This window comes from Camellia sinensis, chromosome 1, assembly GCF_055761805.1.
Source record: "Camellia sinensis isolate YWXY chromosome 1, ASM5576180v1, whole genome shotgun sequence".
Lineage (NCBI taxonomy): Eukaryota > Viridiplantae > Streptophyta > Magnoliopsida > Ericales > Theaceae > Camellia > Camellia sinensis.
In genome coordinates, this window is record NC_138961.1 from 12724143 (window position 1) to 12747178 (window position 23036).

At 37.8% G+C, this 23036-nt stretch overlaps 2 protein-coding genes and 1 pseudogene across 4 annotated transcripts; 2 read left to right on the forward strand and 1 right to left on the reverse strand.

Annotated features, from left to right (window-relative positions):
* Window positions 1-290: 290 nt before the first annotated feature.
* Window positions 291-3028, forward strand: LOC114279127 (cell division control protein 2 homolog). 2 transcript variants are annotated; one of them, XM_082923081.1, is made up of 8 exons: window positions 291-417; window positions 513-697; window positions 822-945; window positions 1308-1490; window positions 2157-2320; window positions 2404-2491; window positions 2591-2644; window positions 2741-3028. In XM_082923081.1, the coding sequence occupies exons 1-8, from the start codon at window positions 409-411 to the stop codon at window positions 2807-2809; spliced, it is 876 nt and encodes a 291-aa protein (XP_082779207.1). In that variant the 5' UTR covers window positions 291-408; the 3' UTR covers window positions 2810-3028. The 2 variants fall into 2 exon arrangements, with proteins under 2 accessions (XP_082779207.1, XP_028077129.1); XM_028221328.2 differs by having other exon boundaries at window positions 402-697.
* An 8444-nt stretch (window positions 3029-11472) lies between these two features.
* LOC114279129 (cell division control protein 2 homolog) lies at window positions 11473-18615 on the forward strand. The gene is made up of 7 exons (XM_082909550.1): window positions 11473-11500; window positions 11682-11689; window positions 11759-11941; window positions 13770-13939; window positions 14047-14134; window positions 17686-17739; window positions 18174-18615. Exons 1-7 carry the CDS (start codon window positions 11473-11475, stop codon window positions 18330-18332), a joined length of 690 nt encoding a protein of 229 aa, XP_082765676.1. The 3' UTR covers window positions 18333-18615.
* On the reverse strand, window positions 14336-15797 carry LOC114279609 (S-adenosylmethionine decarboxylase proenzyme-like; annotated as a pseudogene). The gene is made up of 2 exons (XR_014329950.1): window positions 15794-15797; window positions 14336-15283 (listed from the first exon to the last, which is right to left on the reverse strand). The product of XR_014329950.1 is annotated as an S-adenosylmethionine decarboxylase proenzyme-like (transcript).
* Window positions 18616-23036: the final 4421 nt, after the last annotated feature.

Sequence of the window (23036 nt, forward strand, 5' to 3'; positions counted from 1 at the left end):
GATCTAGCACTAGTTTGTCTCCATAACTTTTTTCTTGCAATGAGTAGAGCTTGTTTATAGCTGCACTTGAAATCTTTTTGCTGCATCTTTTATTTTTATGTCAACATTATTCAAAAATATTTATGGTGTGATATTGGTAGTGTTTATCAAAACTGAAAACTACAGAAAGATATTGGACTGGTTAACGGGCTATATCTGTGACTTGATGAAAGACATGTCTAAGGAATTTATTGATGAACTTGTGAGTTTCTAAATTGCCTTTGTTTTTTTTTTTTTTTTTTTAGAAAAGTAAAAGTTGTATCAACTTTCTTGTAATGTCTTCTATGTATATTAATAGCTTTATTTGATTTAGTTCTGACCTATCTCCTTGAACTTTGTTTTTTATTGTAGGGCAGTGTTCCTGATCAAATGGGGAAGGTAGATAATTGGATTTATTATTTTTTTAATGTAATTTACAATTGTTTCATTGTTAAAATCTCCTCTGAGGCCTTGACATGCTGATGTATTGCCAGTACAAGATATTCGGGACAATTGAACTAGGAGAGACCGGTTGTATTTACAGGGCCATTAACTCTCAGACTAATCAAATGGTTATTTTGAAGCGGGAAACCTTTCTCAAGGGAAATGAAGGTGTCCCATGCTCCATAATCAGAGAAATCTCCTTTTTGAAAGAGATGGAGCATACGAACATTGTCAAGTATGTACTCCCTAAATAGTTCACGAGACAAATTGCAAATTCTATAATGTATTTTTGAATTTTCTTTGTTTATAATTTATTGGCTTTTGATGAAACTTATTAATTGATGGAATTCGGATAACAGGTTGCTAGATGTAGTGAACAAAGAGAGGTCAGTGTATCTTGTTATGGAGTATATGGACCTTAACCTGAGGAAGTACATGATGGATACTTCTCCTGATATTATGAAAAAACCGAGAATAATAAAAGTACGTGATGATTACTATCCATTTATGACCATTTTTAATCACTTACAAGTTTTAGTTGCTTCTTTGGAATAGATCCAATATATATGATCATCCATATTGTTTATGAATAAACTTGTTGGTAACCGCATTAACAATGGCATTTAGACCATGTTTGGATAGGTAAGGGATTTGGAAATGCGAGAGAAATGGATAAAAAATAAAATAAAATAAAAATATTAGCTTACATTTCATTCACATTTCCCCCATATTTTCCTTTCCACTTCCAAATTTCTATCTTAAATTGATGATCCAAACAACGCCAATATGACAGCTCATGTTATGATTCATTTTATGATTTTTTTTTTGTTTGTTGTTCTTGGCAGAATTTTCTGCATCAGATTCTAGAGGGTCTTGCTTATTGTCACTCTAATGAAATTCTCCATCGAGGTTTGAAACCTGAGAGTTTGCTGTTAGATCATGGTAATCAGAGCATAGTGAAGATAGCAGACTTTGGAACAGCCAGGTCAATTTTTGTTCCTGCCAGGAGACATACTGAAGGGCGCAAGGTACTAATTTTTCAGCTTTTGCTATCCAGCCTTCTTTCGATTTTAACTTTGGATAGTTGATTTTGATGATGGAGTAGAAGTTGAGCATACAAGCGATACACGTACAGAAACAGAAGATGGTTGTAACCATTAGCTTTAAAAAAAATTACAAACAAATTTTAATGTAGATGGAGGAAAATACTAAAACTTCAAATTTTGAAATCATAAATTCGAGCAGTTAGCTAGGAGCACTTTGGGCATGAAAAGTGTGTGGCATAGGCGCTTACACCAAGTGAGTCGTGTACTTCATATAATAGTAACTGAAAGCTATTTGGGCACTACACCGTAAAGGTTGTTTAGTTTTTTTTTTTTTTTTCCATTCCCTTTTACAACAATTTTTATAGAAAGAAATGTATGTGTATTAATTTCAGTAGAACTGTCTTTTCTTTCAATTTTCTTCGTTGAATAGAAAAGAAAATACATGGAGTTCGCTATACAAACATTGAGAAACAATCATAGGTTTCAGTTCATGTCTTGCCAGTATACAAGAACTTTAATTCCAAAGATTTATTAGAGCATCTGAATTCGGTTTATTCCTCTAGACATATATCTACGCACATTTTAAACGTGCCCAAATGCAAAATTTATTCAAATTGTTCAAAATTCTTGATTTTATTATATGTTTAGGTGACAAGTCAATGGTATAGGGCACCTGAACTCCTACTTGGTGCCCAAAAATACACCAAGGCTGTTGATATGTGGGCTGTGGGTTGTATATTTGCTGAGATGGCGATTCAACAGCCTCTTTTTGCAGCTACAACAGAGATTGAACAACTGAACAAAATTTTCAGGTGCTATATATTTTCAAACACACACAATCTCGATGATTGTTGCCATTTTAATGTTCTAATTATGTAGTATTTGTAATGTGAAGTATTTTGGGCAAACCATGCGAAGCAACCTGGCCTGGAGTGACTGCATTATTTCCCACTCTAGCTTCTTTTGTCGATTGTATACCTAAGGTAGTACCGGTCATTGGTGAGCTTTTTATTTTATTTTAATGTTATTCAGTTTTGAATATGAAAAATGTTTTTACGTATGTGTCTTCTTCTGAAATGCAGGACCTGAACAAAGTATTGCCTGATCTTGAACCAGATGGAGTTGATCTTGTTTATGTAAGTTTCTTTCTCCTAACCACTATTTGAGTGAGTTTTTAAGTTCATCAGCGGATTTTTCTTTCTCCTAATAATACCCATGTTTAATTTATTCAGAGAATGCTCCGGTTGAATCCAAAAGATAGAATTACAGCTTCTGATGCACTAAATCACCAATACTTTTGAAGATGTGATTCCCAATCCTCTTCGTGATTCGCTGTCAAAAGAATGTGTGCTGCCTCTGAAGAATGATTTGATTCACATTACCTTTGCCTGCAGCACTATGTCTCTTTTCCTAAAGTTCTCTTCAATTGGAAGAAATAAACAATTTGATGTTGTTGACAGAACTACTCAGTATGTATGATTCATCCATTTTTGACCAATAAAGTACCCCCTCTTTTATCAGAATCATCCGATTTATTATTCAACTCATGATCAATGCATAGTTTAATGCAAATCTATGAGTGAGTGTACATATTTTGGAACAGAATCAATGGTGAATAGTTCAATTCCTGATTTGATTATATTTTAGGATTCAAGCAATTCTTGAAACTATTGGATTTTGACAGATTACATGAATTTTTTGGTGAAATTGTCACAGTACAACTTCCAAGATTGTTTGGTACAAAAATAACCAGTGTTATACTTCGTTTGCTGTTATTTTGCAACCCCTTCATAATTAAGCAATCTTATCTTATTTTTCATCAGATAAATATTTTTTCTCTGGGAAAAAAAAGTTTGCGACCTACTAATAATTTTGGAATTGAATGGGGTGTTCAAAGAAAAAATAAAGTTTAAATTTGGGAATAGGGTGAATTAAGAAATGGGTGTTCAACAAATTTTTTGGGGTGTATTTTAGGGGCTTCCCAAACATGGTCCTGAGATAATTATTTTAGACTCTGTTTGGATATTTTGATAAGGATTCGCGGAAAGAATAGAAAAAAGGCAGACAAAATGGAAGGGAAAAAAAAAAATTTCCAACATCCACATAGTGACATAGAGCTAAAAATGAAGTATTTCAACATGAACATATGTGAAAGAAAACAGTGGCAAACAACATAATAAGACCAGTTAAAAAAAATAAAAAATAAGAACCCTCAACCAAACCCCAATCTAACACATAGGATGTTGAACATAAAAACTTGATTTTTTGCACCATGTTTGGTTATTACTATTCTTAGTTGTCTCTTTTCATTTTTTTTTTTTATTGAGAATAGAGATGACAACGAGTCCGTTTTTTTCTCAACTATTAATTTCGTACTTTTACATTTTTATTATTATTTTGACCTATCTGTTCCTATAACTCAACCCTAACCTATCAATGATCTCTCAAACATAAGGTTTGGTCAAATACAATCGGGTTGGAAAATTTGCTATCCCTAATTGGGACTAGTTTATATCCTTGCTATTGGGATCAATAGGATAAAAACCCAAGCCTCAAAATGGTTAACCAAGGGTTAGTTAAGGCGGTTGGGGAAAACTAAATTTTGGCGGGAAAACCCAGTTCCTCTCTCTCTCTGGTTCAGTACATATTCGTTTTGATGATATTACATTTCTTTCTCTGAAATTCTCTCTCTCTCTCTCTCTCTCTCTCTCTCTCTCTCTCTCTCACACACACACACACACACACTAGAATCTGACCTTAAAGTTCTGCAAATCAGAGACCTCTCTGTAAGTTCTGTTTTCTGCAAAACTGAATGATCATATTTTGTTTCAATTTAATATTGGGTAACTTGCTCTCAGATATTTAGGGTTCAAAACCCCAAGTATATCTGCATTCTATGATTTCACAAAACACTGACTTTGATGATCTCTTGCCCTTAGAATCTCAGATTTCGTTTGCTGATTATGGATTCATTCACTGTGGTGCTAAAATGAGTGATTATGGAGTAATTATATACATTGTGAAAGAGAAATTGAGAGAGTTGAGAGAGTAATATTTCTGTTATGTTAACTCTATATCAGAAACACAATAGAGACTCCTTAATATAGGAGCTCGGATACAAGACATCATGATGATGTAAATTAATAAAATAAGAAAAGCGACGCCGAAAGTTAGTGGCGACCGAAAGCAATCCTAAAGCAAAGCAACCTAAAGCTATCGTTGTATATTATATATACATATTATATTAATACTATCTATACATACTGACATATATAGTATTATATTCATATATATGATATTCATATGTTAACAGCCCCCCGCAAACTCAAGGAGGACAAACATCAACCAACTTGAGTTTGGAGACAAGTTCAACGAAGCGACCAGGAGAATGGGCTTTGGTGAAGATATCAGCAGGTTGATCAGCAGAGGAGATTGGAAGGAGATGGACAGTACCATGAGTGACGTGTTGACGAATAAAATGACAGTCAATCTCAATGTGTTTGGTGCGATCATGAAAAACATCATTGTGAGCAATTTGAAGAGCACTTTGATTGTCACAAAAGAGGGCAGTAGCACCAGAGGGGGAAACACCCATGTCAGTGAGAAGCCAACGAAGCCAGAGAAGTTCTTGAGTAGTATCAGCAAGAGCACGATATTCAGCCTCGGTACTGGAGCGAGCAGTAAGAGATTGTTTCTTGCTGCGCCAAGAAATAAGAGAATCACCCAAGAAAAAGCAGAACCCTGTAGTAGAGCGCCGGTCAGTAGGATCCCCAGCCCAATCAGCATCGGAAAAGGCACGAAGCTGTAGAGAGGAGTGGGCGGAATAATGAAGTCCATGAAACATGGTACCTTTGAGATAACGAAGGATACGAACTAAGGCGGCATAATGAGGGGTACGAGGAGCGGACATAAACTGGCTGACAATGTGAACGGCATAGGCAATATCAGGACGAGTAACAGTGAGATAGACAAGGCTGCCAACCAGCTGACGATATAGGGTAGCATCAGAGAGAAGAGTGCCATCAAGAGGTGTAAGACGACTCTGGGACTCCAGGGGAGTGGAGGCAGTCTTGCAATCCGAAAGACCAGCGCGAGTGAGAAGATCAGAGGTATACTTAGCCTGAGAGAGAAAGGACCCCGTGGAATCATGGAAGATTTCAAGACCCAAGAAATAGCTGAGAGGACCAAGATCTTTCATCTCGAAATGACGGCTAAGAAACTGTTTAAGGCATACAATACCATCAAGATCGTCACCGGTGATAATCATATCATCCACATAAAGGAGAAGCAAGGTGGTCCCTTGAGCAGTGTTGCGGATAAAAAGAGCAGTATCATAAGAACTGGAGGTGAAACCACAGTCATGAATAGTGGAGCTGAACTTGGCAAACCAAGCGCGTGGAGCTTGTTTGAGACCATATAGAGCACGCTGAAGTTTGCAGACTTTATGAGGGGGATAAGTAGACCCAGGGGGAGGTTGCATGTAGACCTCCTCAAGAAGAACACCATTAAGAAAAGCATTTTTCACGTCCATTTGATAAAGATCCCAGTGTCGGGAGGTAGCAACTGCAATCAGGCTGCGAACAGAGGTGAGACGAGCAACAGGAGCAAATGTCTCGTCATAGTCAATACCATATTCTTGGTTGAAGCCTTTTGCAACAAGGCGGGCTTTGTAGCGCTCAATAGATCCATCAGAACAAGTTTTGATTTTGTAGACCCATTTGCAACCAATGGCAGTCTTGCCAGGAGGAAGATCAACAATGTCCCAAGTGTGAGTTTTGTCTAAAGCCTGCAATTCATCAGTCATAGCTTGCTGCCAAAGAGGATTAGAGCGAGCCTCACGATAGGAGGTCGGTTCATAAGTGGAAAAAGCAGTAGAACCAACAATAAAGTCACGAAGACGAGTAGAAGGTTGAGTTACCCGGTGTGGTCGAGTAGAGGCAGGAGGAGCCAGAGGAAGAGACTCACCAGGATGGGAGGATCCCGAGGAAGCAAGAGCAGGACCATCAGAGTGAGCAGGGGTATGAGACAGACCAGAAGGCAAGGCATGCTCGAGAGAGGCCGGCAGGGGCGGTGGAGTAAGCTCATCAGAGAACTCGAGAGAGGCTGGCAAGGGCGAGGGAGTAAGGTCATCAGAGAACAGATCCGTGGAAGGGTCAGTAAAAAACAGAGAGGGTGAGGGAACGGACAAACGGAAAAGAGAGAGAGAGGAAAACATTTTGTGTTCCCAAAAGATGACATGACGAGAGATACGGAGGCGTTGGGAGAGAGGATCCCAACAACGATACCCCTTGTGTTCAATGCCATACCCTAAGAAGCAACAAAGGCGAGAACGTGGTTCAAGTTTGGTACGTTCATGAGGTTGGAGAAGAACAAAACAGGCAGATCCAAAGACCCTAAGGTTGGTGTAAGGGGGACGGGTGCCATGCAGACGCTCATAAGGAGTGTGATTATGAATGACAGGTGTAGGGATACAATTGATAGTGTAAGCAGCAGTGAGAGCTGCCTCGCCCCAAAAATGTTCCGGACAAGAGGAAGACAGAAGGAGAGCTCGAGTAGTGTCAAGAATATGTCGATGTTTCCGTTCAGCACGTCCATTTTGTTGAGACGTACCAGGACAGGAACGATGAGGTTGAGTACCATGACTCTGAAGAAAGGAAAGAAAATCAAAATCTTTATATTCCATGGCATTGTCGGAGCGAAAAACCTTAATATTTTTAGAAAATTGAGTTGTAACCATTGTAGCAAAATTGTAATAAAGTTGTTTGAGCTCAGAGCGATTTTTCATAAGAAACAACCAGGTAAAACGGGAAAAATCATCTATAAAAACAACAAAATAGCGCGCGCCTCCCATAGTAGGAGTAGGAGAAGGTCCCCAAATATCAGAATGAATGAGATCAAATGGTGCAAGAGAAACAGAGTCACTTTTATTAAACGACAAAGCAGGTTGTTTGGCAAGTTGACAGGACACACAATCTAAAACATCAGAACTTACATGACCTAAATAACCACTGGAAATTAGAGATTTTAAACGACCAACAGAAAGATGGCCTAAACGACAATGCCAAAGCTGAAAAGGAGATAAAGGAGGAGCAGTGGTAGCAGTGGTAGTAGTGGTAGGAGCTGTGATCTGAGAGAAATCGGGAACATGAAGATGGATGAGTTCGTAGAGACGTCCATGCTTACGGCCTATCCCAAGAGTTTGCCCCGTCCGAGGGTCCTGCACCAAACAACCAGTACGGGAAAAGGTAACAGTTAGACCATGCTCACATAATTGACTAATGGAAATAAGATTTAAAGTAAGAGCAGGCATAAGATAGACATGTGATAAAGATAAGTGAGAGGTTGAAACAGAACCAACATGACTTACAGACAGAAGAGACCCATCAGCAGTATGGATAGAAGGAACAGAAGGAGGAGAAGAGAGAGGAGTAAAAATAGTGGGGTCAAAGGTCATGTGATTACAACAAGCGGAGTCAAAGTACCAAGAAGTGTTACCTGCGGTGACAGATAAAGCAGTAGATGGAGGAGTACCGGAATTCTGCAAAAAATGTTGAAACATGGCTGCGACATCGGTTTGAGAGAAGACTGGAGTGGAAGGGTCTATAGGAACAGAGGAAGGTAAATCCTCGGAGGCAGCAGCAGCAGTGCGTTGAGCAGGTATTGGTTTAAACGGAGTCCCAGAACGGTGAGAGTGGTTGCGAGAAAAATTCCCGGTGGAAGGACCATTGCGAGAGGCACGGGCGGGATTGCGGAAGCAATCTTGCTGGAGATGACCAGGGCCAGTCTTGTTGCAAAACCGACAAAGACGAACTGGACAATTAACCAGAAGATGAGTCGATGGAAGATTGCGGTTGTGACAGTAATTGCAGGCATTGGACCTCTGTGGTGAAGGTGAGGAGGGAGAGCTCCGAATCTGTGGAGTGGCAAGAACAGAGTCCACAGGGTGCGGATGGAGAGTACCAAATCTAGTTTCCTCGGACAATAGTTCTGAAATTGCTTGCTCAAGAGTGGGTAAAGGAGTTCGATGAAGGAGAGATGCGCGTACTGGCTCAAATCGAGGAGTGAGAGCCATGAGAAACTGAACCAAGCGCTGTTGGTCACGGTAAGTAGTAAACATGGTAGCATCCTTAGTACAGTCCCATGGAGGTTCAGAAAGAGCAAGCTGATCCCAAGCATAATACATTTGGGAGAGAAAATCATTAATGGTTTGAGTGGTTTCTTGGCGCATAGCGTGAAGATGACTCAGAAGCTGATATTGGTGAGCAAGGCCAGTAGTCTGATAGCGTTCTTGTAAAAAATCCCAGATGGCTTTGGCAGGAGAGGAAGCAGAGTCAAGTTGGAACCGACCAAACTGAAGGCTGATAGATGTAATAGAAGTATTGCGAAACCAAGTGATGATCTGATAGTTTTTACTATCCCAATCTTCCAGTCGGTCGATATATTTGGCAGTGGAGTCCGTGGCAGTGGAATCTGTGGTCTCTGGAACTGGTTTGCACACATCCCCAGTAATGATGCGCCAAAGTTTCTTTCCTTTGAGGAAGCCAGACATAGCTTGTGCCCATAGGACATAATTAGTCCCGTCAAGAATAGCGGAAATAGGATGAGTAGTGGAGTCCAGGCGATCCATGAGAGAAAAATAGTACAAATGAGGTAGAATCTGAAAAAACTGAGGTTACCAGTGAATTCAGAAGGTCGAAATTAGTCAGAAAAGGAGTGAACTGACCAAAAAATATGACCAGAAAGGCAGAAAATAGAAAAGTCAACGAAGCTGGTCAAACAGGTGATGCAGGGCTGATGTCACAGGGCGCGGCGCACGTTAGCAGGTGAGAGACACACGGCGCACGGAAGCAGCTAGGGCTGACGTCAGCTGACGTCAGAAACACGCGGCTCACGTTAGCAGATGATGCTGGGGCGCACAATAGCACCGTGCAGTGTAGGCAACGCGTAGAGCGCGTTTGAACCGAGTGAGAGCGTGGCCGAATGTTCTGGCGGCGCGTGGAGGCGCGTGCGGCGGCAGATGATGATGAATCTGGTGGCGTTGGCTTCGTCGTGAAGAGACGAAGGTGGTGGTATTGTCCAATCTGTGTATTAGGTAAGGACAAGATACACAGCAATCTGTGACAGAACAAAATATGTGATGCAGAGACTTAGGAAAAGCACCTGTGCTCTGATACCATGAAAGAGAAATTGAGAGAGTTGAGAGAGTAATATTTCTGTTATGTTAACTCTATATCAGAAACACAATAGAGACTCCTTAATATAGGAGCTCGGATACAAGACATCATGATGATGTAAATTAATAAAATAAGAAAAGCGACGCCGAAAGTTAGTGGCGACCGAAAGCAATCCTAAAGCAAAGCAACCTAAAGCTATCGTTGTATATTATATATACATATTATATTAATACTATCTATACATACTGACATATATAGTATTATATTCATATATATGATATTCATATGTTAACACATTGGATCAGATTATAGTCATATTTTGAACTTTCTTGACATCTTTGTCAATTTCTTGGATAGAACAAAATTCTTGATCTAGTATTTGTGACTCTGGGATTCATTTGGTTCCCTGCATTTTCAAGATATTTAATAGTCTTCAGAGATCTGGATAAATGATAGATAAAGAGTGGATTTGGGAAGATAGTGAACAAATAGTGGAAAGGAAAAAATCATAATAAAGAAAGTGTTGGTTTGGCAACATTCCAGTTCCAAATTTTATAAGAAATATTGTTCTGGAAACAATTTACTTTTATTATCCAAAGCCCTTTCGTGGAAACAAGAAATCAAGAAATGTTAGATAAATGTGGTGTTTCTTGATACTGATGGATTTTGAAATATTTGTTAGAGATGGCTCATAACTTGTATTTTTCACTTTCAACTTGGAATTGCTTATACTCTAGAACTACCTTCTTTCAAAAAAAAAATTCTCTTCTTGTAATGAGTAGAGATTGTATATAATTGTACATTTTTATTTTAAGCTGTCTACTTGGATGGTAGTGAGATTCCTTTTAACTAAAGGAATTTATGGATGAGCTTGCAAGTTGCTAAATTGCTTATTTTTTAAAAGAGCAAAAATGTATCGACTTTCTTATTTTATTTTCCTTTTATTTTAGATGCTGATCAACTACCTGAAACTCTTTTTTTTTTCTTTTTTCTTTCTGTATCTTGGAATAATTTTCTTTGGGTTTCCTTTTATTGTAGGCAGAGTGCCTGATCAAATGGAAAAGGTAAAGAATCTGATTTTTATTTTTTATTTTTTTATGTAATTTGAAATTGTTTCATTTTCAAATCCCTTCTGTGGTCTGGTCATGTTGATGAATAGCCAGTACAAGTTATTTGGGCCGATGGAACGAGGAAGTTCTATTTACCAAGCACTTGACGTTGTTACCAATGAACTTGTTTGTTTGAGGCGGGAATGTTTTCTCAATAGAGAACAAGGTGTCCCAAGCTCAGTAATCAGAGAAATCTCCTTTATGAGAGAGATGCAGCATAGGAACATCCTCAGGTATGTACTCCCTAAATAGTCCAGTTGGTCTCGGAGAGGCAAATAACAAATTATATGATGTACGTTTGAAAAATAACAATCTCCTTTACATAATACAAAGTTGGCTTCTCAAATTTGAATCATCCGCTGTTTTTTTTTTTTACCCTTTAGCTTTATTTTTAATATCTTGGATTTTGACGAAACATATTAATTGATGGAATTCTGGTCACAGGCTGCTAGATGTAGTGAACAAGGAGAGATCAGTGCATCTTGTTACGGAGCATGTGGAACTTGACCTGAGGAAGTTTATGGATACTTCTCCAGAGATTGTCAAGACGCCGAGCGTAACAAAAGTATGTGATGATTACTATCCATTTATGACTATTTTCAATGGCTTACAAGTTTAGTTGTTGCTTTACAAAAAATCTAATATATGATCATCCATATTGTTTATGGATAAATTTAGAACATGAAGTTGGAAGAATCTATGGATTTAGGTAACTGCTTAAATTTTGTTATAATGCAAAGTTAGAAATGACGAAAACTGGAAACAATACAATTAATGAAATGACGAACACAATGGAATTGTTTAATGCCATGTAACAATGCAAGATGATCTAATTTTCCAAGAAAAATCTACATTGCCTAATTAATGTCATCTTAGTGTTCCTATGTTAGAATTCTATGTTAGTGTTTCTATGTAATGATTCATTTTCTTCTTCTTTTTTTTTTATTTTTTATTTTTTTCTTGGCAGGATTTTCTGCATCAGATTCTAAGTGGTCTCGATTATTGTCATTCGCATAACATTCTCCACCGAGGTTTGAATCCTGGGAGTTTGATGTTAGATCATCGTAGTCAAAGCACAGTGAAGATAGCTGGCTTTGGATCAGCCAGGACATTTGGTGTTCCTGCTGACGCGTATACTGAAGGGGGCAAGGTACAAATTTTTGAAAAAAAATTCCCATTCTCTTTTTACAACATTATTAAGTGGGATTTGGCTTCCCTCCAGTCCGCGATCGCGGACTCGAAGGTGCTGTTGGGCTTGTGAGAGTTTATCACGGGTCTTGTTTTGATAATTTGAATCGTTCAATGTGTAGAACTCATCGAATACTATATGCCTATAAAAAAAATTACGTTGATTGGATATCGATAGCTGCGTGATCAAATCAGTTTTATATATATATAAAAATAGACGGTGAAAAAAAAACGGTTGATAGAAATCTGATCCGATATTGATATTCGATCAACATTATTTTTTGTAGGCATATTGTACTTGACGAGTTCTACACATTAAACTGTTCGGATTATCGAAATGGGACCCGTAGTGGGTCCCCCACGAACCCAACAGAAGCCAATCCCTATTCTATGTGCTTGGTTTGAGTTTTCTGAATTAAGTTTTTTGAAAATTGAATTTTTTATTTTTCGTGTTTTTTTGTTTTATTGAATACTTTTTAAAACTTTAAGTATTTTTTTACCTTTTTAGATGCATCTTACTTAGATGTGTCTAAAAAGTGAAATATTTTTAAAAATTAATAAATAAACAAAAATACGAAAAATATACTAAATTTTTATATTTTTGGTATTTACCGAATTTTTTAAAGATCTTTTCACAAAAATTATACTTTTTAAGTGAATTTATGTTAGGTGTGTCTAAAAAAAAAAAAAAAAATTGCTTAAAATATTTTTAAAAACTCAGTAAAAAAAAAATACGGAAAATAAGAAAGTAGAATTTTTTGAAAAGTATTTTTAGAAAACTCAAACCAAGCAAAGTGATTTATTGTAAGAAACGTATGCTTATATGAATTTTCAGTATGGTCTTATTCTATTTTATTCATCTCTTGAAATTAATACCCAAGATTTATTTTAGTGCCTGGAATATATGTGGACATGTTTTAACACCAATCCAAGGTTTTAAAAAGCGACCGCAACGGTTGTGGTAATTACCGCAACCTGTTATGGCCGTTATAGCGGTGTGACGGAAATTCACATATGTAACGATCGTTTCGGTGTTATGTAATGGCCGTAGCAGTACCGTAACGGCCATAACAACCCGCTAGATACCGTTACACATTTTTATAATATTCTGAATAGCTTCATTTTTCTAAAAACAAAAACAAAAGCTCACAAAAAAAATAACAAATACTCAAGTGATCCAAATCCAAAGAAAAAATCTTATATGAAATTTTTTTTTTATAATTTATGGCACAATTTTTATTTTATAATCCTTTCATTTAATAACTGTGAATTTTTTTTATTCAGTTAGTTAATTTGTAGACATTTAAAATCAATTATTCTTAAAATTATTAATATTGAAATAAAATGTAAAAAACACCTTTTATAGTGATTTGAAAATATGAAATATATTGGATCATACTTAAAAATTAATCAAAATTTATTTTAAACCCCAATAAATGTGATTCTGAAAAAAAAATATGCATATCGGTAAATTTCTTCAAATTGTGCGAAAAATAAAATAAAAATCACGGTTTCGATTACCGCAACCGTTATGCTACGGCTTTTACACCCCGTAACCGCTATCGTGTCACCGCAACCGTTACGGCGGCCTCAACCGTTTTTTAAAACCATGCACCCATCTGAATTTGGGTTATTCATCTCTTGAAATTTCCTTTAAGACATATATCTACGCACATTTTGAAAACGTGCACGAATGTTAAAATTTATTCAATTTGTCCTGAATTTTATGCTAGCCTAGCCATGAGTGATTTTTTTTACATGTTCTCATATTGATAGTAGTTCACTTTCAGCTTCAAGTGGAAACTCCATGGTACAGGGCACCCGAACTCATGCTTGGTGAGCTGAATTACTCCTCACCAGTTGATGTGTGGTCTGTGGGTTGTCTATTTGCTGAGATGGTGACTCAACAGCCTCTGTTTGCTACTACGTCACAGGTTGAACAACTGCGGAGAATTTTCAGGTGCTATCTAGTTTTCACAAGACACACTGATGATTATTCTTGGCATTTTAATTTTTAACTTAGTAGTGGTGTAATAATCCTAATTACATAGTCTTTTGAATATGAAGCATTATGGGCAAGCCAACTGAAGAAACCTGGCCTGGAGTGACTTCATTATGTCCATATCTAGAAAATTTTGCCGTGAATGAACCCAAGGTAGTACAGGGCATTCATAGTTCAGTTTTTATTTGTCCCGGTCTTTAATTTTGAATGTTAATATAATATTGCCAATTGTATAGCTTTCTCTTTTCTCTTTTTGCTTTCGGTGGTAATGCCCATCATTTGGAATCCAATGTATATTGCTTCTCTCTATAAAGAGAGAGTTGATTTCTCTTGTAATTACATCACATATCAATATACACAACAATCTTGTAATACATCAATCATCAATCAATCAATAATACATTTATTTTTACATGGTATCAGAGCAAGGTTAAGAATTTAGTAATTCCACTTTACCGGCGGGCGGCAGCCTCGCCTTGGCCGTCCGCCGGACAAACCCAAATTTTCTACTCCTCTCTCGCTCTCTTCTTCCTCCTCCTCCTCCTCTCCAGTTGTTTCATTCTCTGCAACACTGCTATTCTCAGACCCTACAACTCAATCGACGCCACCGGCATTCGCCGGTCACCCTTCAAGCTCCAGGAGAGGAGGCACACCATGAGGAAGCTCGAGATCAAGCTCGGACTCACCTCTCTCCGTAACTCGTCCTCGCCGACGATTCAGAGCCCAGTCACTCCCCTCGGCTGTGACGCCGTGTTCTCCGCAGAAATATCCATTCACATCAAGACTGATATCGGAACCAAGATCATTACCGACAACATCAGAATGTATAGCAATGGAGAACTCAGTTGGCTTGAAGCAAGCCAAGATCCTCTCGAGCAGGTGATTCAAATTCAAAAATCAGAAATCATATCCCACTGCTTCAAAGCTAGCGTAGCTGAACCCATCTTCCAGTGTGACATGAATAGTAGAAATTGCAGCCCCTTCAATAGCATTCATGGAGTACCCACAAGGATCAAATTCAAAGTCACATATCTCAGAATCAGAAAAAATCATCCTAATACCAGAGACATCAGTCATCGCCGCAGCAGAGCTTCCATTTCTGTGATTTATCATCACTACCCATCACATAAGCCTTGCTGCCCGAACCAAGCTTGCCAAAATAATTGTCAAGGACAGCTACCTCTTCCGAGAAGTTGCGATGAGGGAAAGGCTGAGCTCTAGGAAAAATAAAGCATCCACGAGTGTACCTCACAGATCTCACAGAGAGGGAGAGCATATCAGCAAACTTGAGGATTTTTGGGACTACCCAGATTTAGAGGAGTGTTGCTTTGGGTGACCCAGTTGGTGAAATCGGAAGAGAAGGTGTGATTGAGAAAAGGGTTTTTGGAGAATCGGTCTAACCTTTTTATTTTTTTATTACTATTATTATTATATCACATCATCCATGCACTCCTGTTCCTCTCCACTTTCTTTTCTTTTTTTTTTATATTTGTTTTTACTCCATCTTTTACAAAGCCACCGAAAGTTTGCACCCCACCATCATTTTCTTTTCTTTTATTTTACCCCATCATCCCCCACTTTTTTGCACCAACTCATACTTCTTTTTATTTTTTAAACCAATCTTCTTTCTCGTTTTCCTTCCCCCGATAATTTATATATTTTATTAACAAAACAAAAAAAAAAAAAAAAAAAAAAAAACAACAACAAAAAAAAAAAAAAAAAAAAAAAAAACAACAACAACAAAAAAAAAAAAAAAAAAAAAAAAAAAAAAAAAAAAAAACAAACAAACAATTTACAACTTTGCACAACAACCCATTTTTTATTCATCTCCGGGATCCACCCCGATCCCACTTTTACACCACACACAAAAAAAAAAAAAAAAAAAAAAAAAAAAAAAAAAAAAAAAAACGCCACACCAAAAGCTTTGTTTTCTTTTCTGCAGCCGGCCACCCACCGACCTCACTTCCGCTACTCTGCCGCCGGTCTCTTCTTTTTGCCTCCGTCCTGGGCGGCCCTTGACGGTGCTGCCTCCGTGTTTCCCACTCCACTGGGCACGATCACTACTCCCTGCTCCTCCACTGCAGCATATGGCGGCCCTCCAAATCGGAACATCACGGTGGCCTTCCGCTTCAGCTCCTTGTTTTCTGCCCTTAGCACGCTTATCTCTGCTCGCGCATCCTTATACATGCGTTGGAGCAGAGCCAGCTGGGAGTTTAATTGCTGCACCTCATTTGTCCTACTCTGCAGCCGGTGCGACAAGTTTGTGACCGCCGTCATGGACTCCACACATGCCTTCAAAGTATACTGATTCGCCTCCACATCCGTTTGCACTGCCATTTTTTGCTCCACCGACTGCATCGGAAAATTCAACGGAGCAAACCCAGTGTTGTTTGGTTGAGGTTCACGGGACACCGCACCAGTTCTCTCTCCTGTGGACTCGTTGAGATCGGGAAAGAGAGTGAGCAGCCCACGGGAAGACGAGGCCATTTTCTGGGCAACAGAGTGTTACAGAATATCTCTCACAACAGAGTGTTACAGACTATCTCTCTCAGCAATCTCAGCAAAACGACCTCTCTTTCTCAGCAAAACGAAGAATTTTTCAGAGGTTTCTCTCAGTTTTTTTTTTTTTTTTCTGTCTCAATTTCTGCCTCCTCCGCTTCGGTTTATAACGACCATGACACAGAGGCAGCCACGCGCATCGCGCGCCTCTTCTCGCCGACAAACTGGCACGCCTTTTCATGGCACGCCTTTTGATGCATTCGGGCACGCCTTTTGATGGCACGCCTTTTGAGGGTGCGGGCACACCTTTTGAGGGCACGACTTTTGAGGGCTCGATATCTACATCCATGTATATTTTTTGGGCAGCCTATATACACACTCATACAGTGTCTTCTACACCGGTCAGCTTTATCAATCCCTTTGTTTCAACCTCAAATAGGTTTCTATCTTCACACCTATTTGAGTTTGAGGGGGGGTTATACACAGTATCATGTTCAAGTCACCTCATGGCGCACTCCCTAAGTCGCCCCCTTGGTGCACCACCACAACTCATTCTTCAACGGTCCAACATGACCCCGTAAACTGTCTTCTACAACGGTCCGACATGACCCCGTAAACTGTCTGCTACATCGGTCCGACATGACCCCGTAAACTGTCCTGCTACATCGGTCCGACATGACCCCGTAAACTGTCTTCTACAACGGTCCGACATGACCCCGTAAACTGTCCTGCTACAACGGTCCGACATGACCCCGTAAACTGTCTTCTACATCTGACACGACCACACAGTGTCTGCTTCAACGGTCCAACATGACCCCGTAAACTGTCTGCTACAACGGTCTGACACGACCATACCGTGTCTCCTATCCTGTTTTATTTTATTTATCAGTTTATTTTTCTGTTTTGTTACTCTCTCCAAACTCAAGTTGGCTAGTACCTATCCTCCTTGAGTTTGAGGGGGGCTGTTAATATAATATTGCCAATTGTATAGCTTTCTCTTTTCTCTTTTTGCTTTCGGTGGTAATGCCCATCATTTGGAATCCAATGTATATTGCTTCTCTCTATAAAGAGAGAGTTGATTTCTCTTGTAATTACATCACATATCAATATACACAACAATCTTGTAATACATCAATCATCAATCAATCAATAATACATTTATTTTTACATTGAATATGAAATATGTTTTTTCCTCTGTGATGCAGAACCTGGCTGATGAAGTGCCTGGTCTTGAACCAGATGGAGTTGATCTTCTTTCTGTATGCCCCTCTCTCTCTCTCTCTCTCTCTCTCTCTAGTATTCTTTGGAGACTGATGACAATAATATTTCATCCAATGTTGGCCCTGTCCGATGCAGCTTTTGGGGCTCCGCTTACAGCTTATTTATATTTTTTGAAAAATCTGTGTCAGACTGTGCAGCTTCTGCTTACAACTCAAGAGCCCGAAATAGTCTAAAAAATAGAAAAAATTCACTATTATTGATTACGAGTAAGTTGCACTGAACAGGTCCGTCATTTCATATGGGAGCAAGTTAATATTGTACAAATTAAATTGTCCTGTAGAATATATTGATTATTGATTAAATGATGAAAAGAAAATGAAAAATCCACATCTTTCAAGTACACCACTAGATCTTTATTTTATTTTATTTTTTTGGTTTGGATTGCTAACACCCGGGTTTGTCATGTATTCAGGAAATGCTGTGCTTGAATCCAGGAGATAGAATTACTGCTTATGAGGCTCTAACTCACCCATACTTAACAATATATGATTCTGGATCATCATCACCATCACCATCACCACCACCACCACCACCACCATTATCGTCATTACCGCCATCATCATCATCATGATTCTGTGTCATATTGACAATGTGCAGTGTTTTTGTATGTTTTACTTTGAGAAAGAATGTATATGCTTTCATTCATTCTGTACATTACTTTCTCTCTCTCTCTCCCTCTCCCCTCTTTCTAGATCTGCCTCTGAAGAATACTTTTTCTGCACTTTTACTTGTAGATCAGCATTACTTTGTCTGCAATATATCTTTTAATGGGCTCTTTTGCTTCTGTTCTCTTCAATTGGAAAGAAATAAACAGTTTGATATTGTTGGTTGATTTAGACCCAACGACCTGATAATGCTCCGTTTGTTTTGGTAAATACTTATTTGGATTTTTTATTTCCTCCCCCCCTTCCATTTGAGCTAGGTTTACCTGTCTTCGCTAACAAAAAAGTTACAACGGGAAGCCCATGAATTGAATTCATAATGTAAAGTTGTCGCTTCATAAAAACTTTTTTAATTGGCTTTTTGAAATTGAGACTAAAAAATTTGTTTGAGTTGATTTTTTTTTATTTTTTTTATTTTTGTGGGAGAAAAAAGTTACATAAACGATTATAGTTTGAATGTAACATTTTGTCTTATTGATTTATTTAGTCTATTTTGTCTTTTGCATTTTTTTAGCCCCAACTAGATAGCCAAACGAGGCCAAAGATAGATATAGTGGTTGTTTGGGATGTGCTATATAAGTGTATTTTTTGATGTTTTAGTTAAAAAAGTAGAGAAAAAAATATGTATGTTTAGAATAACTTTTTGAATTTTTATGAAAAGATATGTAATAAAATATTGTAGTAAAATCAAAATGACCATTTCACCCTTTTGACTTTTGACTTTTTGAATAGTTGAATTCAAAAGGCAAAATTTTGCCCTAGTGGTTTCCCCCACAAGCTACCTTTGAATAGTATAGGATTTTCAATTTTTTTAATAACGTTTTGACTTTTTGTCTTTTATTAATTTATCCCAAACAACCCATAATCTTTGGAAATGTGTAAATTAAACCAAACCAAGTGTAAGTGCTATTAAATGAGATCGATTATATGAATCCTTCTTTGAAAATGTGTATAAGTATATATTGATTATTCGTGATAACCACGTGTAAATGTTTTTTATTTATTTATTTATTTTTTTCTTTCTAACGGATGTTAACAATTTTGGTGATATTAAAATTTGATTTTAAATATAAAAGTTAATTCTTACAATTAAAAATAGAAAAATTAAATAAAAGTTGATATAAAGTATAAGAGTGTAAAATATAAGAGTAAATAATATTTTACCTTTAGAGTCAATAAACGACAGTCTATAAATTTATATTTATTTACTTTTTTAAAAGTCTATGCTCTAAAACATTATGGATCAATTTGAGAACATGACTTTTAATTTATTTTAGATAATATCACCTCTTTATTTTTTTACATACTTTTTCAAAAAAAATTAAAAAGTCAATTTTTAACCAACTTTCCAAAATAAGAAACGGCTATAAGGCCAAACTCTAGTAAAATGACCAAGATATCCCCTATCAAACCCCTTCTTATCTCTGTTTCTCACTCTTAATCCTCCACAACTCAAATCTCTCCCTCTACCTCTCCCTATCTCTCCTCTGCCGCCTCCGACAGCAATGCCTCCACCGCTGCGCTACCTCCTACGGGGCTGAAGACGCGATGTTGAAAATGTACCCGTCTTCACCATCTTTGTACCTTTCTCGGGTGACGAAGACGACGCCAATGATCTGAGATGTGAGGGCTCCAGAATTTGATTCAACAGATCTTGAATCTGGTGGATCTCCTCTCTCTCTCTCTCTCTCTCTCTCTCTCTCTCTTAGATCTATCTCACATTCACCACCTCTTGCTGGTAATCAACCTCTCTCTCCCTCTCCCTCTCTCTCTCTCTATATATATATATATATATGCTGAAACATGAGGGTTTGGAACACAAGGAATGATCAAAATCATCATTTCCTTGAACAATAATTTGATTAAGATTTGAATTTGATGGATTTGGATAACAATATACTCCTCTTAACTAGTAGAGTATGACTGCTAATTCTTGCACTCTGCAAGTATCCAACTAATTTCAATAGTATCCTAACTTGTGAGACCCTTTGATTATAGTTCTTTCACATTTCAGTCAACAAAGATATTCAATTTTACCAAATCTCCTTTCTTTTATTATAAAAAAGAAAAAAGAAAAAAGAAAAGCATATTGTATAAAAAGAGCATCAAAAGGGATGCTGCTTTAGAAATCAAGTTTTCCTTTGCTTTTTTTACTCCAAAAATCTCAGCAATTTAAACAGATAAAAAATTGAACAAATAGTTTTAAACAGATAAGTGAAAAAATTGAATAGATAATAAAATTTGGACAGATATTTGAACAAATAAGAAGAAAAGTGGAGAGAATGATCTAGAAAATCACTTTTTAAGTTGCTGAATTCGCACAGTCCGCTTGAGTGCCACTTTCTGTGCTTGAGCGCATTTGCTTCCAACACAGATACTAAAACTTCAAACGGGCATAATTCTCTCATCCAGACTCCATTTCAGGTCGTTCTTGGGTCCAAATCGAAGCCCTAGAAACAAGCTTTCAAATGGCTCTAGCCTCACACCTAAATTCAAAGTGTGGAAAAAGAAAAGGGCAAAAGAGTGATGGTTATGCATTGAAAAATTATCCGAATCAAAGTTTTTGGTCTAATCTTACTTTGCCATCGTGTTACCACTTCGACCACTGTCCCAAAATAAAACCAGAAGGCTCCAAATACAATAATAAAAATATCAAGAGCAATCCCACTAGTCCTAGAAATTTAGACTCAACCAGGCAGAACGCTCGAGCATCCAATCTTGCGCTCGAGCGAACGGACTAGCAAAGCCGATCACTTGAGTGACTATTCCTGCACTCGAGCGTAAATTCACAACTCGTAGAATCTTGGATAGACTACAAAAGTACTGGAAGCCTCATAAGACTGCTCGAGCGGAGGGAAACATTCTGAGGTGTTACAACCTACCCACCTTAAGAAATTTTGTCCCCGAAATCTAGAGAAACCGAAACAATAGACAACCCGAGACAGATGGAGCACAACTCTTAACTTAACACTCTTGGGATGTGTTCCCAAATTTAAAATAAGAAGCGAAATGAAAGCTACTCAAATCCAATGGCAAGATATCACTACCAACCAAAAGCTAGGCTCCACTCAAGACAAATTCTCAAATTTCGGTTCAATACCTCAATGCCCCAAAGACACCTGAACAAGAAGAATCACGAGGGAAAGATCACAAATACCTTTCGATCAACACATACATCGGAATCCAACGGGCAAGGAGCAACGTCAACCACTTATAATCCTGAGGTCCATAATAACTTCCCAACCAACAGCAACACGGACAATGACTATAGAATTGCCAAAACTCAATTTCATAGGAAAAGGAAACCACTATTAAACCAAACACCAGGTCAACACAAGCAAAAACAAATGGCATCACATTGTACGGTCCAATACCACAATTGTCAATTGCATTTCAATTAGCGGCATTATTAATTCTTTATTCAACTTAGCATATAAAAGTAGAACCATGAAAATCATTCATTAACATACTCAGATTAAGTTTTTAACAGTTAGCTCAACCGAGCCTTCCCAGCCACACACAAGAAAAGGAAATTTTCATTTTCCATATCAATCTTAACATTCTCCCAGCGAATTCCAATCATCACCAAATAACCTCCGCCACCCATCCGATGACATCACAACACAATTTCCATACACACTTGTGTTAACAACGAATAGAAACAATTACAGTGCATCCAAAAGGTAATATAGCACATGCGGGCTTCTCACAAGTTGGAAGTCTCCTTATCATTACGAATATCAACACTAACAATCGATATATAAATCGGCACAAGTGCACATACAACAATTTACATTCAAACATTTTTAACTCAATTAGAGTGGTTTCACAACTTCACATCAACAACATACATATATATATACAAGTAAGACCCAATGTCTTGCAATACTACCTGAGGTACTACCCAACCATATCTCTATTTATCCTAAACAAAGCAAATCCCAAGGTAATTAGGTATCAATTAGCTTCAAATAGTATTTATTAAAACCATCGGTAGCAGGTCAAATCCAAAACAGACTGACCCAGGCCAATCCTCAAGTCTCACCAAAAAAGGGCGGCTACAAGAATCCATCTTCTCTACGCAACTTAGCCCAAATCACCAATTTTCCACTCTCATGGTTCAACTGTCAACACACACATCATTTCACATCTCACAATTCATAATCATCATAATCCTCTTCGCCACTTGTCATTCACACAAGGTACAAAACACAGACAAGGCAACGAAATTTACAACGTTTCACCCCCAACCCGGGGAGTTCCCATCAATTCGAGGTAAGCGTCACCCAAACTTTACCGCGACCTATAGAAGACCCAACACTCACTATACCATTTCCAATTCATTTTCAAATCATTCCAAAGGAACTATTTGTCATCCAATCCTTAATACCAAACAATCAGTTAACTACTCCACAAAACTTAAATTTTGGCACTCAAACATCCACACTACACCCATTACTTGAAAACACAACCCATGCATCCTCCCTATACCATTCTAGCATCTCTTCATACTCATGGGCGCTATACTCAAATACCGCAACTTCTTTACACACATAACTACTAGCTTACGACCACCATTATACCAGCACCACTCTCATCATTATGAAACACAT

Excerpts from the sequence above, each read along its gene's own strand:
- LOC114279127 (XM_028221328.2), top strand. The coding sequence starts at position 495 with ATGCTGATGTATTGCCAGTACAAGATATTCGGGACAATTGAACTAGGA. Across the intron at positions 698-821 it reads GAGCATACGAACATTGTCAA|GTTGCTAGATGTAGTGAACA; the intron begins GTATGTACTCCC and ends TTCGGATAACAG. Across the intron at positions 2,321-2,403 it reads CAACTGAACAAAATTTTCAG|TATTTTGGGCAAACCATGCG; the intron begins GTGCTATATATT and ends TGTAATGTGAAG.
- LOC114279129 (XM_082909550.1), top strand. The coding sequence starts at position 11,473 with ATGAAGTTGGAAGAATCTATGGATTTAG. Across the intron at positions 11,942-13,769 it reads CGTATACTGAAGGGGGCAAG|CTTCAAGTGGAAACTCCATG; the intron begins GTACAAATTTTT and ends GTTCACTTTCAG. Across the intron at positions 17,740-18,173 it reads ATGGAGTTGATCTTCTTTCT|GAAATGCTGTGCTTGAATCC; the intron begins GTATGCCCCTCT and ends TCATGTATTCAG.